General features: G+C 38.4%; 1 protein-coding gene across 3 annotated transcripts in view; it reads left to right on the top strand.

Moving 5' to 3' along the window:
- The window catches only part of FRYL (FRY like transcription coactivator), a 255,835-nt gene that overhangs the window by 174,391 nt on the left and 61,727 nt on the right, over positions 1-19,717 (top strand). For all 3 annotated transcript variants that reach the window (XM_078068586.1, XM_036093014.2, XM_078068585.1), the window contains 12 exons: positions 884-1,076; positions 2,093-2,217; positions 3,853-3,910; positions 6,370-6,461; positions 9,604-9,776; positions 11,339-11,499; positions 12,023-12,133; positions 12,957-13,111; positions 13,468-13,567; positions 15,230-15,398; positions 17,469-17,728; positions 18,093-18,233. In XM_078068586.1, coding sequence (XP_077924712.1) covers positions 884-1,076; positions 2,093-2,217; positions 3,853-3,910; positions 6,370-6,461; positions 9,604-9,776; positions 11,339-11,499; positions 12,023-12,133; positions 12,957-13,111; positions 13,468-13,567; positions 15,230-15,398; positions 17,469-17,728; positions 18,093-18,233 — 1,738 coding nt within the window. The remainder of the gene's footprint in view (positions 1-883; positions 1,077-2,092; positions 2,218-3,852; positions 3,911-6,369; positions 6,462-9,603; positions 9,777-11,338; positions 11,500-12,022; positions 12,134-12,956; positions 13,112-13,467; positions 13,568-15,229; positions 15,399-17,468; positions 17,729-18,092; positions 18,234-19,717) is intronic.

The raw sequence follows: 19,717 nt of genomic DNA, 5'->3' as shown, positions 1-19,717 counted from the left end.
TTGTGTATTATAGGGAAAAATTGCTCTTAGCTAAAATGTCCAATAATGAAAATTTGGACAAAAAAACCTGAAGGTTTGGACAATAAATCCTGATAATCTTTATAATAATATAGCATACAGTCATCAAAAAATGATGTCACAGAAGTAATTCTTTTAATGGAAGATGTTTATTTTTATTTATTTATTTTTTGGTTTTAAAAATATTTAATGGAAGATGTTTAAAAACTCATTAAATACATGTGAATACAAACAGTATTATTCAGTTTTTATAAGTTCAAGGTGATATATTCATGTATTTGTATACATGTATGTATTTGAATTGAAGATGTATAAAAGAATATCAGTGCTTATATTGACGTGGGGTTAAAGGTGATTTTCATTTTGTTTTCAGTTTTTTTTTTTTTAAGATTTTATTTATTTATTTGACAGAGAGAGAGACAGCGAGAGAGGGAACACAAGCAGGGGGAGTGGGAGAGGGAGAAGCAGGCTTCTGGTCGAGCAGGGAGCCCGATGCGGGGCTCGATCCCAGGAGCCGGGGATCATGACCCAAGCCGAAGGCAGACGCCCAACGACTGAGCCACCCAGGCGCCCCTCAGTTGTTTTTTTGTTTTTTGTTTTTTTACACTGAGCATGTATAATAAGTTATAAAATGTGGCCTGATAAAGTATTAACTTCGGTCACAAAAATAGCAGATGAAAATGATGCTACAATATGTTTTAATTTTAAGTCAAATAGTCATTTATATGTTACACCATTCCACAGAGATTCAGTGGTAGTAATAAAACTTCATGTTAACCATCTTTCCTAAATTGATAGAATTTAGCTTTAGTTAAAAAAAAACCAAACCGCCTTGAGAACACGTTGTATTATTTGCTTCCCCCAGTAGCCCCATCAATGCTAAGAAAGTGAACACTGCCGCAAGCAGTGACTCGTACGTCGGCCTGTGGAGAAACTACCTCCTGCTGTGCTGCAGTGCGGCGGCCGCGTCCTCTTCCGCGTCGGCGGGGTCTGTGAGGTGCTCCCCCCCCGAGACGCTGGCATCCACCCCTGATAGTGGCTACGGCATTGATTCCAAGGTAAGATTCCCCGGCCGCCACGGAGTCGGAAGGGCACCGTGAAGCAGTGTTTTCAAATTTCCTTTCCAGGACAATAAAGTAGTTTGGTTGAAAAGTTTATTACTTGTACTAATGATGAAAATAGTTCAAGGAGTCCTATTACTATGGATTCCTGGTTGGAATCAATTTTATATATATATATATATATATATAGTTTTTCTTTGGTGAAAAGAGGGTCATGCTCATTAAATTTATCATAATATTTTTTTAAAGATTTTATTTATTTATTTGACAGAGAGACAGCGAGAGAGGGAACACAAGCAGGGGGAGTGGGAGAGGGAGAAGCAGGCTTCCCGCAGAGCAGGGAGCCCGATGCGGGACTCGATCCCAGGACTCTGGGATCATGACCTCAAAGACAGACGCTTAACGACTGAGCCACCCAGACGCCCCTCATCATAATATTTCTTAAAGGCATTTTCATCCCCATTTTTCCTTATTTGATTTCCTGTAGTTCTCACACTTTTCAGGATCCTAAAAAACTCATTTAAATAATTAAATACCTTTGTAGAATTTCCCTAAATTATGTAATGATACTTGATAAGAACAGTTCTTAATAGTCTTCATGCTGTGACACAAAATATTATGAGGTGGTTGAAGAAAATTTAGAAAACTGAGTAAGATCTGGGTGTCTTAAACACCAATGACTTAGAAATAATTTTAATTATTTTTATGGATCAAAAGACATAGAATATCGGAATATCCTCCTACAGAGGAAGTCAGCCTATTATGTAATGGTAAGTATATGTAAGAAATTAAGAGACTCACAGAACCCAAATTCTTTTAACGAACTTGCGGTGAACCATTGGACAAATGTTTAATGTTTTTAGATTATGTACACCACAGGTGAATTTTGAAGTCCCATTCACAGTAAAATTTCATCTCCTCGTTGCCCTTGATGAAATATTGATGAAGTGCCAAGTTATTTAATTGGATGTACTATCATTAATGGCTGCTATAAATATATCTATTTTTTCCAGATAATTGGCATCCCATCCCCTTCATCCTTGTTTAAGCATGTAGTTCCAATGATGCGCTCTGAGAGCATGGAAATCACAGAATCCCTTGTTCTAGGTCTTGGCAGGACCAACCCAGGAGCTTTTAGGTAATTATCTTCATATGTTTTCTCTATGCACTAAAATAGTAAATGCACTACTCGAGAGAAGGTGCGGTAGAGTTTTTTATAATCAGGACAGTTCGTATCAGTCATGACATTTACCAGTTAACTAGCCATGTAACATTTAAAGAGTCATTTAATTTATTAGACCCTTTATTTCTTCATTTTGATTGAGCAAATAAGATGTCCCCAATGTTCTTCACAGAATTACTATGAAAATCTCATATATACTGTGTATAAATATGTTCTAAAAATGATAAAATGCCACGTAAATTTTTAATATTTTCCTACCTATTTAGACCATGATGTGATTATTTTATAGGTTCGGTCTGTTGCTTAAAACTGTAGTTTTTCCCCTTCTTGTTCGAGAGAATTAGATTATTTTTAGAAGAAATATTTATGTACATATTTTATTTCATTCTTGATGTTTTTGATATTAACAAAGCAAATCCTTCATTTTTGCCTGAGATTCTGCTTTGTTGTTGCCTGCTGGGCCTTGTATTTATTCTTTTGAGATTGTCCTCTGTTGATCTAAGGTGATGTTTGATGTTTTATCTCTGAGATAACATGAACAACAGAGACTAGGTTAGCAAATTGTGATAGGGCTGTATTTGGGGAATGGCATTCATCATAAATGAGGTTTTGGAGGATTATTTTATGACAAGTAAATACATTATTATGCTAATAGCAAAAAATGGGTTACAAAAATGATCTCAGCTTCTTAAAAAACAAATTCTCATAAATAGAAACAATCCAAAAAAAAAAAAAAAGAAAGAAACCGGAGGCAAATACTTTAAATGTCTGCAGTAGTTTTATAGATGATGAAATCGTGGATGCATTTTATTTTCTTATTATCCTTTTTTATTTTCCCAATCATCAACAATGAGCACATTTTCAATTTAAAATCCGAATATAAGCAAAGATTAAATTATCATTTTCATGAAGTTCATGCCCTTTGACTCATTAATTCCATTTGTAAGAATTAATCCTAAGGAGATAATCAGAAATGAAGACAAAGATGTTCACTGAGGCAGTATTTATAATCAAAAATTAGATAAAATTGGAGCACTTGGTTGGCTTAGTCGGTGGAGCATGCGACTCTTGATCTTGAGACGGTGAGCTTGAGCCCTACGTTAGGTGTAGAGATTACTTAAAAGTAACATCTTTAAAAAAAAATTGGATGAAATTTAATGAACCAGTAATAAATGAAAATGTTTAGAAAAATTATGGTATCCCACCCTGTTATAGAATATTATGAACTAATTAAGGGCATGTGGATATCATTATGCTAGTGTTAAAGGAAGAAAGGATACCTTCTCATAGCTGATAGGGTTTCAACTATATAAAATACACGTGGGCTGCAAAACAATGGAACACCAATCTTGACGGTATTTATCTCTGCAAATTAGAATAGGTGGCCTGTACAATTTTTTTCTGCTTTCCCAGTTTTCTACAGTGTGCACGTGTTCTTCTATAACTAAAACAATGAGGATTGTGTTTAAAACAGTAGAATTAGGGTTAACACTTGTCATTTCACATCATTATATTAGTATTTACATATTTGCACATCAGATTGTATCTGTTCAGCCATTAATTTAAAAATGTGTATAATTTTTCTTCTAGGGAACTAATAGAGGAATTGCATCCCATAATTAAAGAAGCACTCGAAAGAAGGCCAGAGGTAAGCCGTATAGTTTTCTGTCATTAAATATTTATTTGGCAGATACTTATTGTCTTCTGTATTCTGTACATTATACCAAATATTAGAAATTGAGAAGTAAATATGTAAAAGATGGTCTGATGCAGTTTTCAACCTTTTTTTTTTTAAGAGAGAGAGAGAGAAATAGCACGCAGGGGTGGGGAGGGGCAGAGGAAGAGAGAGAATCTTAAATAGGCCTCACACCCAGCACGGAGCCCAACGTAGGGCTCAATCTCATGACCCTGAGATCGTGACCTGAGCCGAAATCAAGAGTTGGACACTCAACTGACTGAGCCACCCAGGCGTGGTGCTCCTCAACATTTTTTTAATATACAAAATTCTTCCTTCCCCCTCTCACAGAAGATCTTATGCAGAAACTCATTCTATAAAACATATTAAATTGCTGTAAAGTGGGGACAGTCAGGGTCTAGATCGGGGTCAGGAAAGCTTTTCTGTAAATGGCCAGATAGTAAATATCTTCACCTTTGCAGGCCCTACTGTCTCTGTTGCAGCTACTCAGTCTGCATAGACTACTAAACAAAGGGACGTGGCTATATCCCAAAACAATTTTTTTTAGGCAACAGTGGGCCAGGGTTGTCCTGAGGGCCATATTTTGCCAATCCTGGGTCTACGTCCCTAAATCTACAGATCTGTGTCAGGTTCTGAGCAACTTTTAGAAACCACAGGTCTAGTGGGACAGACAGATTGCAAACCATAATTATAACAACGTATTACCCACTGGAATAAAATCACAGATCAGAGGTTGCACAAACTGCAGAGAAGAAAACCTCTGGCTCTGCCTGTCAAGGAAAAGTAAGCCTGAAGCACTGATACTTGAGGTGAAGTTTGAAGCATATTCCCCAGTGGACAAGCAAGGGAAAGACATTCTAGGCAGAGAAACAGCATTTGCAAACTTTATAAAAGAATGTGGACATTGCAGATGCTTTTGCATGATTATATTATGGAGAAAAAGATGGATCAGGCTGCAAAGCAAGAGAGGAACTATCTCATGAAAGACTCCTGGTCTCAGCTTTATCCAGTAGACCAGTGAGCACCATATGGCATGGGCATTAGAACTGCCTGGAAAAGCTTCCTAAAAATTAGAGATTCCTGGGCCTATTGAGTGAGAATCCCTGGAACGGAGCCCAGAAATCTTTTAAAAACCACCTTAGATGAGCCTGGTGTAGAAGACTGAGAGTCACTGCTATTAATGTCACAGAGGAATTAAAGCAGGAGAAGGACATGGTGACAATAGGTGCTCTTTTAGTAACTTTAAGATGGCATCTGTAAGGCTTCACTTCCTTTCTTTAATTCAGCCCTGTAGAGTTGTGGTAGTATCCCCACTTAGTAATTGATCAGACTTCTGTTTCAGAATGATCATGTTGATTACAGTGTAGGGTGATTCAATCCAGGGAATTGGAAACAAATTGGAATTGGAAACAAAATTAAGTAGCAATATTTATACTTCACAATTTCAGGGGGAAAAATGCATCATAGCAGGTGAATAGATAAAGTACAATGATGTGCCTTGAATATAAGATTTATTTTGAGCGCTTTAGACTCACAATCTTTCTGTAGATACAGAATGGAAACAAGTCAATAAAACTTTGCAGAAATCCTCAAAGATTGCTTAGAAACTATCCTGTTGAGTACAATGTGCTGTGAACTTTATAAAGAGTTAAGAGAAATAGGAAATGTAATGAGCTGGTCATCAGCAGATTGGTCTATGGAAGGCAGGAAACTGGATCATGGACTTGAAAGTTGAAAGACTAATAATAATAAGTAGGTTTCCAATTGCTCTATATTGTGAAAGTTACACCACAGTGACATAATGAACAATGGAAGAAAGTGATACAGCACATCTGTCTCTTCCTACTACACGAGTTCCCATTGGAAGCAGAATCCAGGGGAGACGTTACAGCAATTATGCTAATCATTAGTACTTTGGCTCTAATAAGACAAATTTATTCAGACCATAATGGTCAGAGAAATTTTTTCTTTTGCATTTAGTTTTTGTGTCAGAATTAATTATTGAGTGGAAAACTTTGGCACGAGCAAAATCTATAAGGTTTTTTCATTCCCCTTTGTGTTATTTTCCCCTGTCTTTTTGTTATATTTTGGGGAATATCTTAGGGATTCTTTATCATGCAGTGACAACAGTTTACTAACTGCTTCAGTTGTTCGAAGTTGTCAGATTAGCAAATCACCTGAAATTATAGGATGTTATTTTCTCCCCACACAAGGAGTATTGCCACATAAAACGTCATGTGATTTTCTTTGGCTCGTTAATTTCAAACTATTCCACACGTATCTCCTTGCTTCAGTAGCCACTAAAGTGATCAAAGTCTGCATTGCACATTATTCTTTCCAAGTTACACCAGCAAGTTTTCTGTCAACTTCCCAAAGGACTTTCACTTAATATCTTTATATCTTTGGACTAGAATATGAAGCGGCGCAGGCGTCGAGACATTTTGCGAGTACAACTGGTACGAATATTTGAACTGCTGGCGGATGCTGGTGTCATTAGTCACAGGTCAGTGCTGGGTTTTGATTTTCAAAACTTTGGAATGATTAGGGAACATAGTATTTTTTCTCTTATGAAATATATAAAAACAGAAAAACCCCTTTGCCACAACACAAAACTGCTACACTGTGAACATTATTTATAGAAGATGCATCCAGTACGTCAACCAGTGGCTAAAAAACATACTGAAAAAAATCTACGACTAGTACTAGATTGCTTCGGGCAAAAATTGGCTATAATGCTCCTAGGATTTTGATATTTGTAGGCATCTAGTAAGTCAGGCAAGTGGACAGTAGCCTTTTTTTGTGACTAACTTAATGATTTCTTACCTCATTTTATTTTTTATTTTATTTATTTTTTTTTTTTAAAGAATTTTTTATTTATTCATTTGAGACAGAGAGATACAGAGAGAGAGAGAGAGTAGGAGCAGTGGGGAAAGGTGGAGGGAGAGGGAGAAGCAGACTCCCCACTGAGCAGGGAGCCTGATGCGGGGCTCGATCCCAGGACCTGGAGATCATGACCTGAGCCGAAGGCAGACGCTTAACGACTGAGCCACCCAGGCGCCCCGATTTCTTACCTCATTTTAAAGATCTATTTCTTTTGGATTGTAAAATCATATGTATAAAGGCTAAACACTGTAAGGTTTGCAAATCTATTCCAATTGACTGTTATTCTCTCCTGTTGGGGATAATTACGAAATCCATGAACATAAATCATAATTCATAACTTTCCACCCTTCACCAATGAAAACATAAAACCTGGAGTTATTGCTAGAATAAAGGCATGTGGACACTAAGACCAGCCCCTTGAGGAAAATTCCACTGGCTTTGGGTTGAGAAATAACTATTTCCCTAGGAAGGGTAACTGTGTTGCCTGACTATTGAAGGAGGGGAAAAAAAAAAGATATGATCATCTCCAAAAAAAAGGTAACTGAAAAGAGATCTTGAGTAAAAATGAATGTTAATAAACAAGTGCAGTATTGTGACGTTGGCATTTGTCCTGATTATTTCTTAGTGTACCTCATACCTTCCATAGTTAGCATCAAATGCTTTTGATGAGTGCTTTCAAAATCGAGCTTTAATTAAGGAGAATTTAGACCACTGATTTACCTTTTCTTTTATAGTAAATGAAAAGAAAGAGAAAAAAGAAACATCATTCTTTTTTTTGTCCTACACAAAAATAAAACAGTGGAAGTTAGGAAAGGAGAATTTGAAACACACTGGGCTTAATGAAAAAAATCAACAACGTAATACGTATCTGTATCTTTTTTCTTTCTTTTTTGTTGCTTTTAATGTAGTGTTAGTGAATGAAGAATCTTTGAATGGTACTATTTGGGGGAACTGCAGGATGTTGGTATCTTTAAAATTTACAAAAGCTGTGTTCACTCGATAGCAGTAATGGTTTTGAACACAGTTATGTGTTTTGGTTTTGGTTTTATTGTTTTAAGAGAAAGTAGTACTATAAGGCTGTTGGTATTACGGACTTTTTATTTCCTTAATTAAGGGAAAAAAAAAAAAGAATTCCAAAGGCCAAGAAGGCAGGGATCTTTGCTTTGTTCACCCAGCCAATCTGATGTGCCTGATGCATAGGAGGTATTCAATGAATAGTTGTTAAGTGAATGTTTTATTCTGAGTCAGGTTGCAATCTATTAAATTGGTTTCCCGTCCAGTAATAAATCATTACTCAGAAATTAAAAACATTCCTTTAAGGAATGAAGGAAAACATTTCATTATGATTCAACATTTTTTATTGTTGTAGACTGATAATTTTAATATACTGTAGTACCATTGTGACTCCTTACTCTTGTTTTCATGGCCACAACTACTAAAAATTATTTTTACTTTTAAAATCACATATTTTAGAAGTACTTTTCAAGTATAGCAAGGAAAAACGATCAAAATAAATGTAAATGTAATAGCCAACCATTTATATAGCATTTATGGTTTACTAATGCTTTCTTATGTAGTAACTAATTTATATTGTTACTAAAATGCTCTGAAGTAGCTACTGGTCAAATCTTTAATAAGTGAGGGAACAAGACTGGGATCTGAGACTTCTTACTAACCAAATGACCCCCTTCCAGTCTATGGTTTCCAGGCTCAGAACCCTTGCCTCAAAGGAAAAATACTGCAGAGATTTTGGAGGCAACTCCATAGGTGTAGATAGAGGACTTGAAAACCAGCACTCTTACTTGAATTCTCTTAAATTTTTGTATCCCCAGTACTTGCTGAGAATAAGTACCTAATGAATATTTGATTGATTGTACTAAAGGCATAATGTGAATTTGCATGGCAGCTGTGAGAATATATAGAACTAGTCTTTCCTCTATCAGTTTTTTTTTTTTTGAAGTAGGTTCCATGCCCAGTGTGGAGCCCACCATGGGCTTGAACTCACAACGCTGAGATCAAGACCTGAGCTGAGATCAAGAGTGGGTCGCTTAACCGACTGAGCCACCCAGGCACCCCTCCTCTTTCTACTCTTCTAAACTGATCCTCCCTATCCCATATGCCTCCTTATTTCCTATTTTGAAAAGCTATATATTTTGCCAGAAAGGGGCTAACATTTAGCACTCAGAATAGTTGATTAAAGGTGGATATGGAATTGAATAATAAAAATTACAATAGCAGTTTCTTGATTAAGAAGCACCATCTATTTTATATTTGTAAGCCAAAATCATGTTCATTTAATTTTTTATGTAAAGTTGCACACTACCATGATCATGCCAAGTTTAATAAACAGTTGACCCTTGAACATGGATTTGAGCTGCATAGGTCCACTTGTATGTGGATTCTAACAGTACAGTACTGTAAATGTATTTTCTTTTATGATTTTCTTAATAATACTTTCTTTTCTCTAGCTTCATTCTAAGAATAGATTATATAATATGTATGACATACAAAATATATGTTAATCGACAGGTTTATGTTATCGGTAAGGTTTCCCACCAACAGTAGGCTATTAATAGCTGAGTTCTGTGGAGTCAAAAGTTATATGCAGATATTTGACTGGGGTGGTGGGAGTAGGTGCCCCTAACCCTCACGTTGTTCAAGAGTCGACTGTATATTATTCTGAATTTGGTTACTAGGAATTTATTTTGATTTAAATTATAATTTAAAACCACATTTTCTTTATTTTTTTTCAATATTTTCAGTGCAAGTGGTGGCCTTGATAATGAAACACATTTCCTCAACAACACTTTATTGGAATATGTAGATTTAACTAGACAACTCCTGGAAGCAGAAAATGAAAAAGACTCTGACACACTGAAGGATATCCGATGCCATTTTAGTGCCTTAGTGGCGAATATCATTCAGAATGTTCCAGGTATTCTTTCCAGTTTCTTAAAACATTATTGAATAGTGAGGGACCATCACGTACTTTCTTCCCCTGAGGGTTTGCAGTCTAAGGTGATAAAGCAGCTTATGAACATAGTGGAAAAATATGTCAGCATAACATGGATGGCAAGAGTTTGTTTTACCTTTCAACTAGTGTGGTGAGTAGAAATCGAAAAAAAAGCAAGCCCACATAGATTTTTAATGATATTCAAGACACTAACAAAAAATTTAAGAAATCAATAGAAGAAGCTTCTTTAGGCAAACTTGTTCTAAATACAATGAGCAAAAAGCAATTATGTTCCAAATGGTCATTGAGAATAGAATTAACAAGGTACTGCTGAATAATGGAAGGAGGGTGTAGGCTGCAGTTACAAGGTATGCTAAGGACACGGTGTTACTGATTGATTCCTTTAAGGTATATATGCCTATTTTTCCAGTACCTACCATATGCCAGGTGCTGGTTTAGGCCCTAGAAATACTGATATATGCAATTACTTTTTTCAAAAAACCATAAATTATTTACAAGGATGAGACATAAAATGTGACTGTAGCCTTTGGTATACCATGTAAATGCAAATGTTTCTTTTTCTTTCTGTAAAAGAATTATTTTGTTACCTTTAAAAGAACATGCAAACAGTTGACTCTGTGAGAGTGAGAGCATGGGTTGTATTTTATAAAAGAGGCCTGCAAACATTTCTTTAGGTACATTAATTTCAAATGCAGGAGGCCTGTTTTGAACTTCAGAGGGAAATGCTTTCCTGATCTGAAGCTCAGTTAACATAAAGATATAATTTAGTCCATTACTAAACATTTGTCTACAACTTCTGGATTGGTTCATTAAGATACTGTTGAGTTTCTTCAACAAGGATTGACGCAGAGAACTTGTAGATAGAATTTTCAAGTGGAAAGAATTCTTGGAGATCATCTCAGCCAGTGGTTTTCAAACAATGTTGTTTCTCTTCTGGTGCCATCAGCAAGAGGCAGCAGAATAGAATGGGTTTAGACTCTAGGCTTCACCCCTTACTTCAAGTTGATCAGCCCCTCCTTTGTCTGTTCTGTATATCAAGAGTCCATGTAAGGATTCTTTTAAAAAGATAGCTGTGCAGCTGAAAACATACAAAGCTCAAAAACAGCTTACCTATTCCAAAGCTTTGTCTTGGCAATGAACCAAGATCCAGAGTTGCGTTCATGTTGATGTCTTGGCCAAGCTTACCATGTAGCCAGCAACAGCCGGGGAGAAGCAGGGTCCTGAGTCCCAGCTCTGTGCCAGCCTCTGAGCAGTACGGTGCCCGCCTTGAAATTCTGCTTGCAGAGATCCTGTATCTCTCATAATGCTGAGCTACATGGTGTCAGACTGCAGCCCTGTTTCTGGGTCTTGCACGTGCATCAGTGATTACTGTCACCAGGGAGGTTTGTTGGTAGGTGAAAATGAAAACTTTTGCTTGCTTTTTTGCAGTGTTACATACTCAATCCCAAATAAGTTGACATGCATATTAAAATAAAAAGAAATGGAAATAAATTTTTTCCCATCTGTTTTTTTTTTATGTGCAGTGCACCAGAGAAGAAGTATCTTCCCTCAACAGAGCCTTCGTCACAGTCTGTTTATGCTGTTCAGTCACTGGGCAGGTCCTTTTAGCATCATGTTTACACCCTTGGACAGATACAGTGACAGAAATATGCAAATTAACAGACATCAGTACTGTGCACTGAAGGTATTGCTTAGAAATCTGATTTCTTTTTTCTTACGTGAAGAGTGCAGTTAAATTTTTTTTTTGTCTCTCAGCTCCTAGTAGTATAAAAAGGATAGATTTCTTCTGAGTACCTGAGAGTATATTTGCCTGCTGTATTCAAATATTTATACCGTATGTTGATTTAAATACATAAAATACAATGTAAAAAGTTACAGAATCTACCCAAAATTTAAATGCCATTTTCTTAAAGAACTGAGAATTGCCTCTTTTTTCCTACTTAAGTACTTTTTCTTGGTCTTTTTTTTTCTCTTCTCTTCCAGTACTGTCCAAGCTCATGCCTTATTTGGTATCATGTATTTACTTACTACTCATCATAAATTACTTAGTTTCAAAAATTGCTATTATGCTCTTCTTTGTAAAGGAAAGAATTAAAGATATTGTGGCTACATAAGCATGAATAAACATACCCTGCCTCTTCTCATTAAGCAACCAGCAGCAAACCTCTTGGATGTTTTAAGTGTAATTCTGATGTTATTGTTTGAAGGCTATGTCTGCTGTACTGTGTTGTGGCCCTGTTGCAGATAATGTGGGACTTTCATCAGATGGCTATTTGTACAAATGGTTGGATAACATTTTGGACTCTCTGGACAAAAAGGTGATTATGACGGTGCCTTGAAGATTTCGTAATAAATCACACTGCATTTTTTGGAATTATAGTATGACCCACTGAAAACAAGTCTTTTTTTTTTTTTAATAAGATAGGTTAGAATTATATGCAAAAAGCATGTTGTGTAAAAGAGGATGCAATATTTTAAGAAATTTCTAATTCTTATTTAAATAATGTTAATTTCCCTTTTATATTATAGGATTAATACAGTAGTGTGTGTGTGTGTGTGTGTGTGTATATATATACACACATCTCATGATAGGGTTCTAGATCTTTAAATAAAATACTAATATAGAATACATTGAGCTCCATGGAAGAAATACACTGTTTAATATCATTTTCTTGACCACTCTCCAATTAATCTTCCTTGCCTTCCCTTTTCCTTATTCTCCTACTGTACATGCACAGACTTCACGATTTAAAACAGGACTTAGATTTTTTCCCCTCAGAATAATTTCTTTATTGGCTTATCAAAAACAAGAATAAAGCTTGATAAAAATAACTGGAGAGGTTAATAACGCACTTTTCTGAAAGCACTTAATCACTCTTTGTATTCATCAGCTGCCTTGAGGGCTCTGCTGGAGGAGAGAATTGTACTACTTAGAGTCTTGGGTAAAAAGCAGGAGACCAAGTATAATTTATCCATGTCATTTGTTTTTTCCTTTGGCCAAATATAATGAGAAGGAGTTGAACAAAATGAGACTGAGTTTTGTGCTTAAATAACTATATTATTTTAATAAAAATGTAGAGGAGTAGTTATATATAATATATAAATTTCTTTATCCTGGGCAATGTTGTGACCTTTACGTAGGTGCATCAGTTGGGCTGTGAGGCAGTTACATTACTGCTGGAGCTGAACCCGGACCAGAGCAACCTGATGTACTGGGCTGTGGATCGATGTTACACTGGTTCCAAGAGAGTGGCAGCCGGCTGCTTTAAAGCCATAGCTAATGTATTCCAGAACAGGTACTCCACATACTGTCTTCCATATTTTATTTAGCTTTTCTTTTCTTTTTTTTCCTTCTCTTTTCTTTTCTTTAAGAAGATGTTTCCTTTTGAATTCAGAAATACTAAGAAGCCAGTATTTTCTTTCCTTGAGCTCTACTGAAATTTAACCAGAATAAGAATAATGATCACCATGCATCTGTTGTGTACCTTTTGCCTTAAAAAACAAAACAAAAACAAAAAACCCAAAAAACAAAAAAACACCTAGTCATAGGCTTAACACTTGGTATCTGCTGCAGCCTTGCCCTTTGTGTACCATATTTATTAATGGTGTGAAAGCCTCTAAAACTTCTCTAACATGTAATATTTGTCCCTAGGGATTATCAGTGTGACACAGTGATGCTCCTAAATCTGATACTGTTTAAAGCAGCTGATTCTTCTCGAAGTATCTATGAAGTTGCTATGCAACTTTTACAGGTTTGTAAGCAAATGTTAAATATTACTTATTAATGATTTAATGAAGCATATAAATATTTAGCTTTTTTTTTTTAAGATTTATTTATTTGAGAGAGAGAGAGTGTGAGAGAGTGCGAGGTAGGGAGGGGCAAAGGGAGAGGGAGAGAGAAACTCCAGCAGACTCTGTGCTCAGTGCAGAAGTCTGATGCAGGGCTCGATCTCATGACCCTGAGATCACGACCTGAGCTGAAACCAAGAGTCGGACGCTCAACTGACAGTGCCACCCAGGAGCCCCTGGGCTTTATTTTTAATAGGGAGGCATGGCATCAATTCCTGATTATCATTAAAAATAGAAGACAAAGATAAGTGGTGCCTGGGTGGCTCCGTCAGTTAAGCATCTGCCTTGGGCTCAAGTCCTGATCCCAGGACCCTGGGATCCAGCCCTGTATCTGGCTCCCTGCTCCGTGGGGAGTCTGCTTCTCTCTCTCTCCCTCGGCCTGCTGCTCCCCCTGCCTGTGCTCTCTCTCTGTCTCTGTCAAATAAATAAATCAATAAATCTTAAAAGAAAAAAGACAAAGATAATATGGGTCACTCGAGTCTACAAATAATATAGATTGTTCAGAAGTGCGTTACAGAGGGCTTAGGTACATGCTCGCACACACACCTGTATGCGCCAGTGTGCACACGTAAAAACGGAGTGGTCGGGACCTACGTGTGCATGGAACCGTTCCTGTCCAGCAGATAAGAATAATGGGAGCTAAATGTTTTTTTGAGAACCAAGTAAAAAGTAATTCGCCCTTTTATGATGTGCTTGTACAGTTTTTCTTTCTTAGACCAAGAAAAATAACCTAGAAAGTTAACTTACCAAGCATGGAGGTAGCATTATTTTACAGTATCTAACTAATTGGTAATAGGATGAGTTTCTTCACTCTTAACCAAGTTAAGATTCAAGTAGACGCTGATGTTTCCAGAGGGTTTGACGTGGTACTGATGCCGGTAGCTGCCATCTTGAGAATTATACCCTCATGTCTTTATTAATTAAGAAGGTTCATGGGCGCCTGGGTGGCTCAGTTGGTTAAGCGACTGCCTTCGGCTCAGGTCATGATCCTGGAGTCCCGGGATCGAGTCCCGCATCGGGCTCCCTGCTCTGCAGGGAGTCTGCTCCTCCCTCTGACCCTCCCCCCTCTCATGTGCTCTCTCTCTCATTCTCTCTCTCTCAAATAAATAAATAAAATCTTTAAAAAAAAAAAAAAGAAGGTTCAGTGCTGTATCTTTACATAGTGTAATGTTAAAATAATTTTTAGCTCATATTCCATATTTAATCTGTATTTAACCAAGATCTGTTAGAGGATTTTTTTTTCACTTGTTTTATATAATCCTGTTTTTTAACTGGAAAGTGGTAAATCTTCTTCAAGTAATTGTATATTAAGTTGCTAAAGTCATTCTCAGACTATGCTACTAACCCAAACCATTAGAATTAAGCACAAGGAGTATAAAGCCTTCTAAACAGTTACAGATCTTTTGCAAACATTCCTGGGAATTAGAAGGTAACACCTGAAATACTTTACAATATGCATAACTATATAATTTTTAAGCTGGAATAATTCTTAGGAGAAGATTTTATTTTTCAGTTGTAGCTGAAATTTAGAGGACTCATAAAATCTTGAATCTACATTCCTGCAGATCCTGGAACCGAAGATGTTTCGCTATGCTCACAAATTGGAAGTTCAGAGAACAGATGGAGTACTCAGCCAGCTGTCTCCACTGCCGCATCTGTATTCTGTTTCATACTATCAGTTGTCCGAGGAATTAGCAAGGGCCTATCCTGAGCTAACTCTTGCCATATTCTCAGGTATGATCGTTGAACTGGTCAGTGGGTTTTCTTTAGCAATCCTTTCTAAAAAACTACTTTTAGGAAATTTTAAATATAAGAAATTGGAGGTTGATTCAAAACAGAACATGTCTTTATGTAAGAAAATTTTTTCCTTTAGTAAGAACGTTTAATACTACTCTATCAATATATATAGATTTCTTACTACTGTAGTCTTGCCAAGGCTTCTCACTTTGCCTTCCCTTCTCCACCCCGGGGGGTGAAGGAGGGGGAAGGAGGGGGCTTCACATGCAATTTAAAGATGTTTCTTGGGTAGACACAGAACTTCCTAAGTGTTTTAGTACATATTTTATCTTGTGTATTGGTCTGTGTTTAATAATAAAAATGGGCAGGGATAAAGATACAGGTTTCTTTCTATAAGTAACACCTCTCATCATAGGGGAAGGTTCTGCACTGCCCTGAGCAAAACTACTGCTAGGATCCCACGTTGCTTTCTGTTCCCATTTCCTTTTCTTGGGCCAATGACAGTTCCTTCCAGGGGTTTCTAAAACTGTGGGACTATGTGTCAGGCAAGATGTCCTCTCTGTGTGGATCTCCCAGGACTCAGATTTAGGACAATTTTTGTTTAAAATTTAGTTTAACCTTCCGCCCAATGAACACACTATTGCATGTGCTCCTAGAGTGCTTTGTCCTTTTACTGATTTTTAACACAGAACACTTAGGTAGTTTTTCTGGCTTTCACTTGTAGCGAGATCTTATTTTAGTCTGAGAATTGGACATGCACCAAAATGGGCATCCAGGAGATGACAAGATTCTGCCATGGATCCTTTTCTTTCATTTGGCCTCAAGATTTAGTGACCTTAGCCTCCTTGGAGCGTCTTTCCACAGCACCCATTTCAGCAGTAGAAATAGTTTCTCATCCCTCACTGACCTGAATGAGGAAAAATCTATTTAAATTCCTCCGACATTTAGTTCTTAAAGCAGTTTAGCTGTTTGGTTTGCACTGATAGACGGCAGTGATCATGCCTTTCCGTTTTCGCAACAGTCCCGACAGCCCTTTCGGGATCAGTGTGGGTGGTCATCAGTGTGGAGCGGTGGTTGCCTGGATCACCGATCCTCTGCCGGGCTGCTTCTCCAGCCTCCCACAGAGCAAGCAGAGCAGTCCAGCTGAGTCTCGGAGCTCAAGAAATTGGTGGCAAGGGCAGCTGGGACGTGTAGACCATGCCCCCAGCTCCCTCGCCTTGTCCTTCACTTCTGTCTTCAGATACTCGTCATTAGGATCTGCTAATTGTAACTCCTTGCTTTAAATGGTCTATTCTAAACCAAAATATAGCCTGTAAACCTGCTCAGTGCAGTTTTCACTTTTACTGTTTCCAAGGCAAGATGAGCAGAGTGTTTGTTAGGGATTGTATGGGGCAGCTTATCAATAGAAACTTTGCCCACTTTGAAATTTGAGGGTCCTGCTCCTTCCTTTCTCTGGGACCAATTGCGGTAATTTTTAAATGTTTTCAGCTCCCTGGCTCTTCCCATCCTTTTCCGCCTTTACACCCACTTCTGACCCGTTCCCGCATCCCTTTACCTGCCTTGAGTATCCACATTCACTTTTTCCATGTTCTCGGTCCTTGTGCATCTTCAAAAATGACCTTCAGACTCCATCAGTGTGAGTTTCCTCTCTGTGAACTTACTGAAGACTTCCTAACTGCTAAATCTAATCATCAACTTTTGGTCTTCAGTCTGTTTGCTACCTTGCCAAGCAATTAATGTTAGTCACCTTACATTTCTTTAAATCCTGAGCTCTCTTGATTTCTAGACATTTATTATTTCCTGGTTTTCCTTCCACTGTGAGCTATTCCTTTTCTGTCACTTTTGGTGGATTCGTTTCTTCCATCTTAAGTATTCGTGTTCCTAGGCCTCCTTCTCAAGAGACCCTGTCTCCCTGAGGGAGGTCATTGCCGTTGCTGGGGTCCCAGCTCCCCCACACACCACCTCTCCGCTGGTCGGGATCTCATATCTTACCAGAGGTTAATTACAAATCAAAGGAAATGGAAATGATACCGGTTGTTTCCTCTTTTGGCTTGTTTTTAATGACAGAGATAAGCCAGAGAATTCAGACAGCTCACCCTGCTGGGAGGCAAGTAATGCTGCACTATCTCTTACCGTGGATGAACAACATTGAGTTGGTAGATCTCAGACCTTTGCCCACAGCAAGGCGGCATGAGGAAGATGAAGACGACTCCTTAAGAGACCGAGAACTTATGGTGACTAGCAGGCGCTGGCTGCGAGGAGAAGGCTGGGGGTCTCCACAGGCCACTGCGATGGTTTTGAATAATCTAATGTACATGACAGCAAAGGTAAAGTGGGGTTTGTGTTCACAGTTGCTGCACAGAATTATTAAGAGGAGTCAGAAGGTTAGAAATAGATGAGATCAGATCATCCTGTGATAACCAAATAGATACTTGTTTGAAAAGAACCAAATTCCTTCCTTTAAAACACTTCTCAGTAGATCCAAAATATGTTCTTGGGGGAGGAGAGAATATCATAGATGACTAGTGATATATTTATGTTCAGATTTGTTGAAAGAAATGATTATTCCTCTAGAGCTCGGAAAAGATTAAAGCTGTCTCTTAAACGATTTTCTAGTATTTGATGGTGTGATAAGTTGGGTATTTAATAAGCAATCCTCACTGAAGTACGCGTTGTGTGCCCTGCATCTAGTATGGGGACGGGCTGGCCTGGTCGGAGGTGGAGAATGTGTGGACCACGCTTGCAGACGGCTGGCCGAAAAACCTGAAAATCATTCTGCACTTTCTGATCAGCGTTTGTGGAGTGAATAGTGAACCAAGCCTCTTGCCTTACGTATGTATTCAGGTTCATTTAGTTTTTTCTTTCTCTTTTCTTTTTTTTTTTTTTTAAATAAAACTTACCTGGTTTCTTGTAGTACCAGAGTATGGGCGGCAGGAGGGCAGCAGAAGCAAAGCAAGGCCCACAGTGAGGACCCCGCCAGGAAATCACACGTGCCTTTGTTTGTTGCTTCATTCAACCGATACTGTCTGGCCTTGATCACAGGCCAGGTGCTCTTCTAGGTTCTGGGCCTTTCAGCCCGGTGGGTGATGGAGATTTTATTCTCTGAACCTTCACCTAATGTATTTAATGAATAAATCAGTAAGTTAATAAAATGCAGTCTTGATAAGGGCAGCAGAGGAAAATTGCAGAGTACTGAGAGTGAATAACCGAGGAACCACGGCTCTCTGGGAGGATTGGAGATGATCCTCGAGAGGCAGTGATCTAGATGTGAGACCACAAAATTGAGAGTGTTTATGCTTTCTGCTAGGCTAGATATTAGAGCAGAATGGTGAGTGAGAGAGCTCAGTGCATGTAGAATTGTGCCGACGGCTTCCAGAAGCAAGGGGAAACATAGGAAGAGGTATGCAATGAAGAATGTCAGTCTTTACCTTCTAGAGGGGAAAGCAATACTTACATCTGCTCAAGTGGAAAATAACATGAGACTATGAAACATGAGGGTTCAACTGGATCCACACAGGTGCACAAATGCACACGTGTGTAAACACACATCGATGTCAGCCCCTTGGTAGCGTCTCCTAACCACAGAAGAACAGCTGTGCAGAATGTTGCTGTCAAAGTTCTTACAGGTCCTACTTCAAACAAACCATTTAATAGCTTTGCCTGACCTAGCATTTCCCGAGTTACCGTGACTGTTGCATGCCTCAGGATTAATACTCACTGAGAAGCTGTTAGAGAAAGGCGGCTGTGGTGTGAAACAACAAAGTCCCACCTCACCTCTCTGAGCTCAGCTCCTAATGTTCTCCCTCATGCCCCCTGCCTGAGGCCATGCGGATCCCCTTGCTGCCCTGCTCTATGGCCTTCCCACCTTGGGGCCTTTGCACTCCCCCTGTCTTTACCTAAACAGCTACCTTGCTCCCTCCCTTCCCTCCCTCAGGTCTTTCCTCAAATGTCCTTCTCACTGGGACCTTTGCTGGTCATCTTATCGAAGACTGCAGATGCCCTGTCCCGACACGTACTTTTTTTTCCTTTCCCTGCTTTGTTGATTTTCCCAGCACTTGTCATCACCAAACATATGTTTTACTTCTTCGCCTTGTTGCTTTTGCTTTAGTCAGCGCAGTAGATTCTGTCCTCCAGAGCAGGAATTTTGTCTGTTTGGTTCATTGCTCTCTTCCCAGAGCCTGGAATCGTGCCTGGCACATAGAAGGTACCTATTAACTGGATGGATGAACGCGGGGGTGGGGCTGCAAGAAGACACAGGTGCCATGAAGCCAAGATGAAATTCGGGGAATAACCATTTCCCAGGAACTTAGAAAAGG

The sequence above is a fragment of the Halichoerus grypus genome, chromosome 3, assembly GCF_964656455.1.
Source record: "Halichoerus grypus chromosome 3, mHalGry1.hap1.1, whole genome shotgun sequence".
Classification (NCBI taxonomy): Eukaryota; Metazoa; Chordata; class Mammalia; order Carnivora; family Phocidae; genus Halichoerus; species Halichoerus grypus.
The sequence above is the reverse complement of the archived record's forward strand: the minus strand, read 5'-3'. Positions and strand labels throughout refer to the sequence as shown.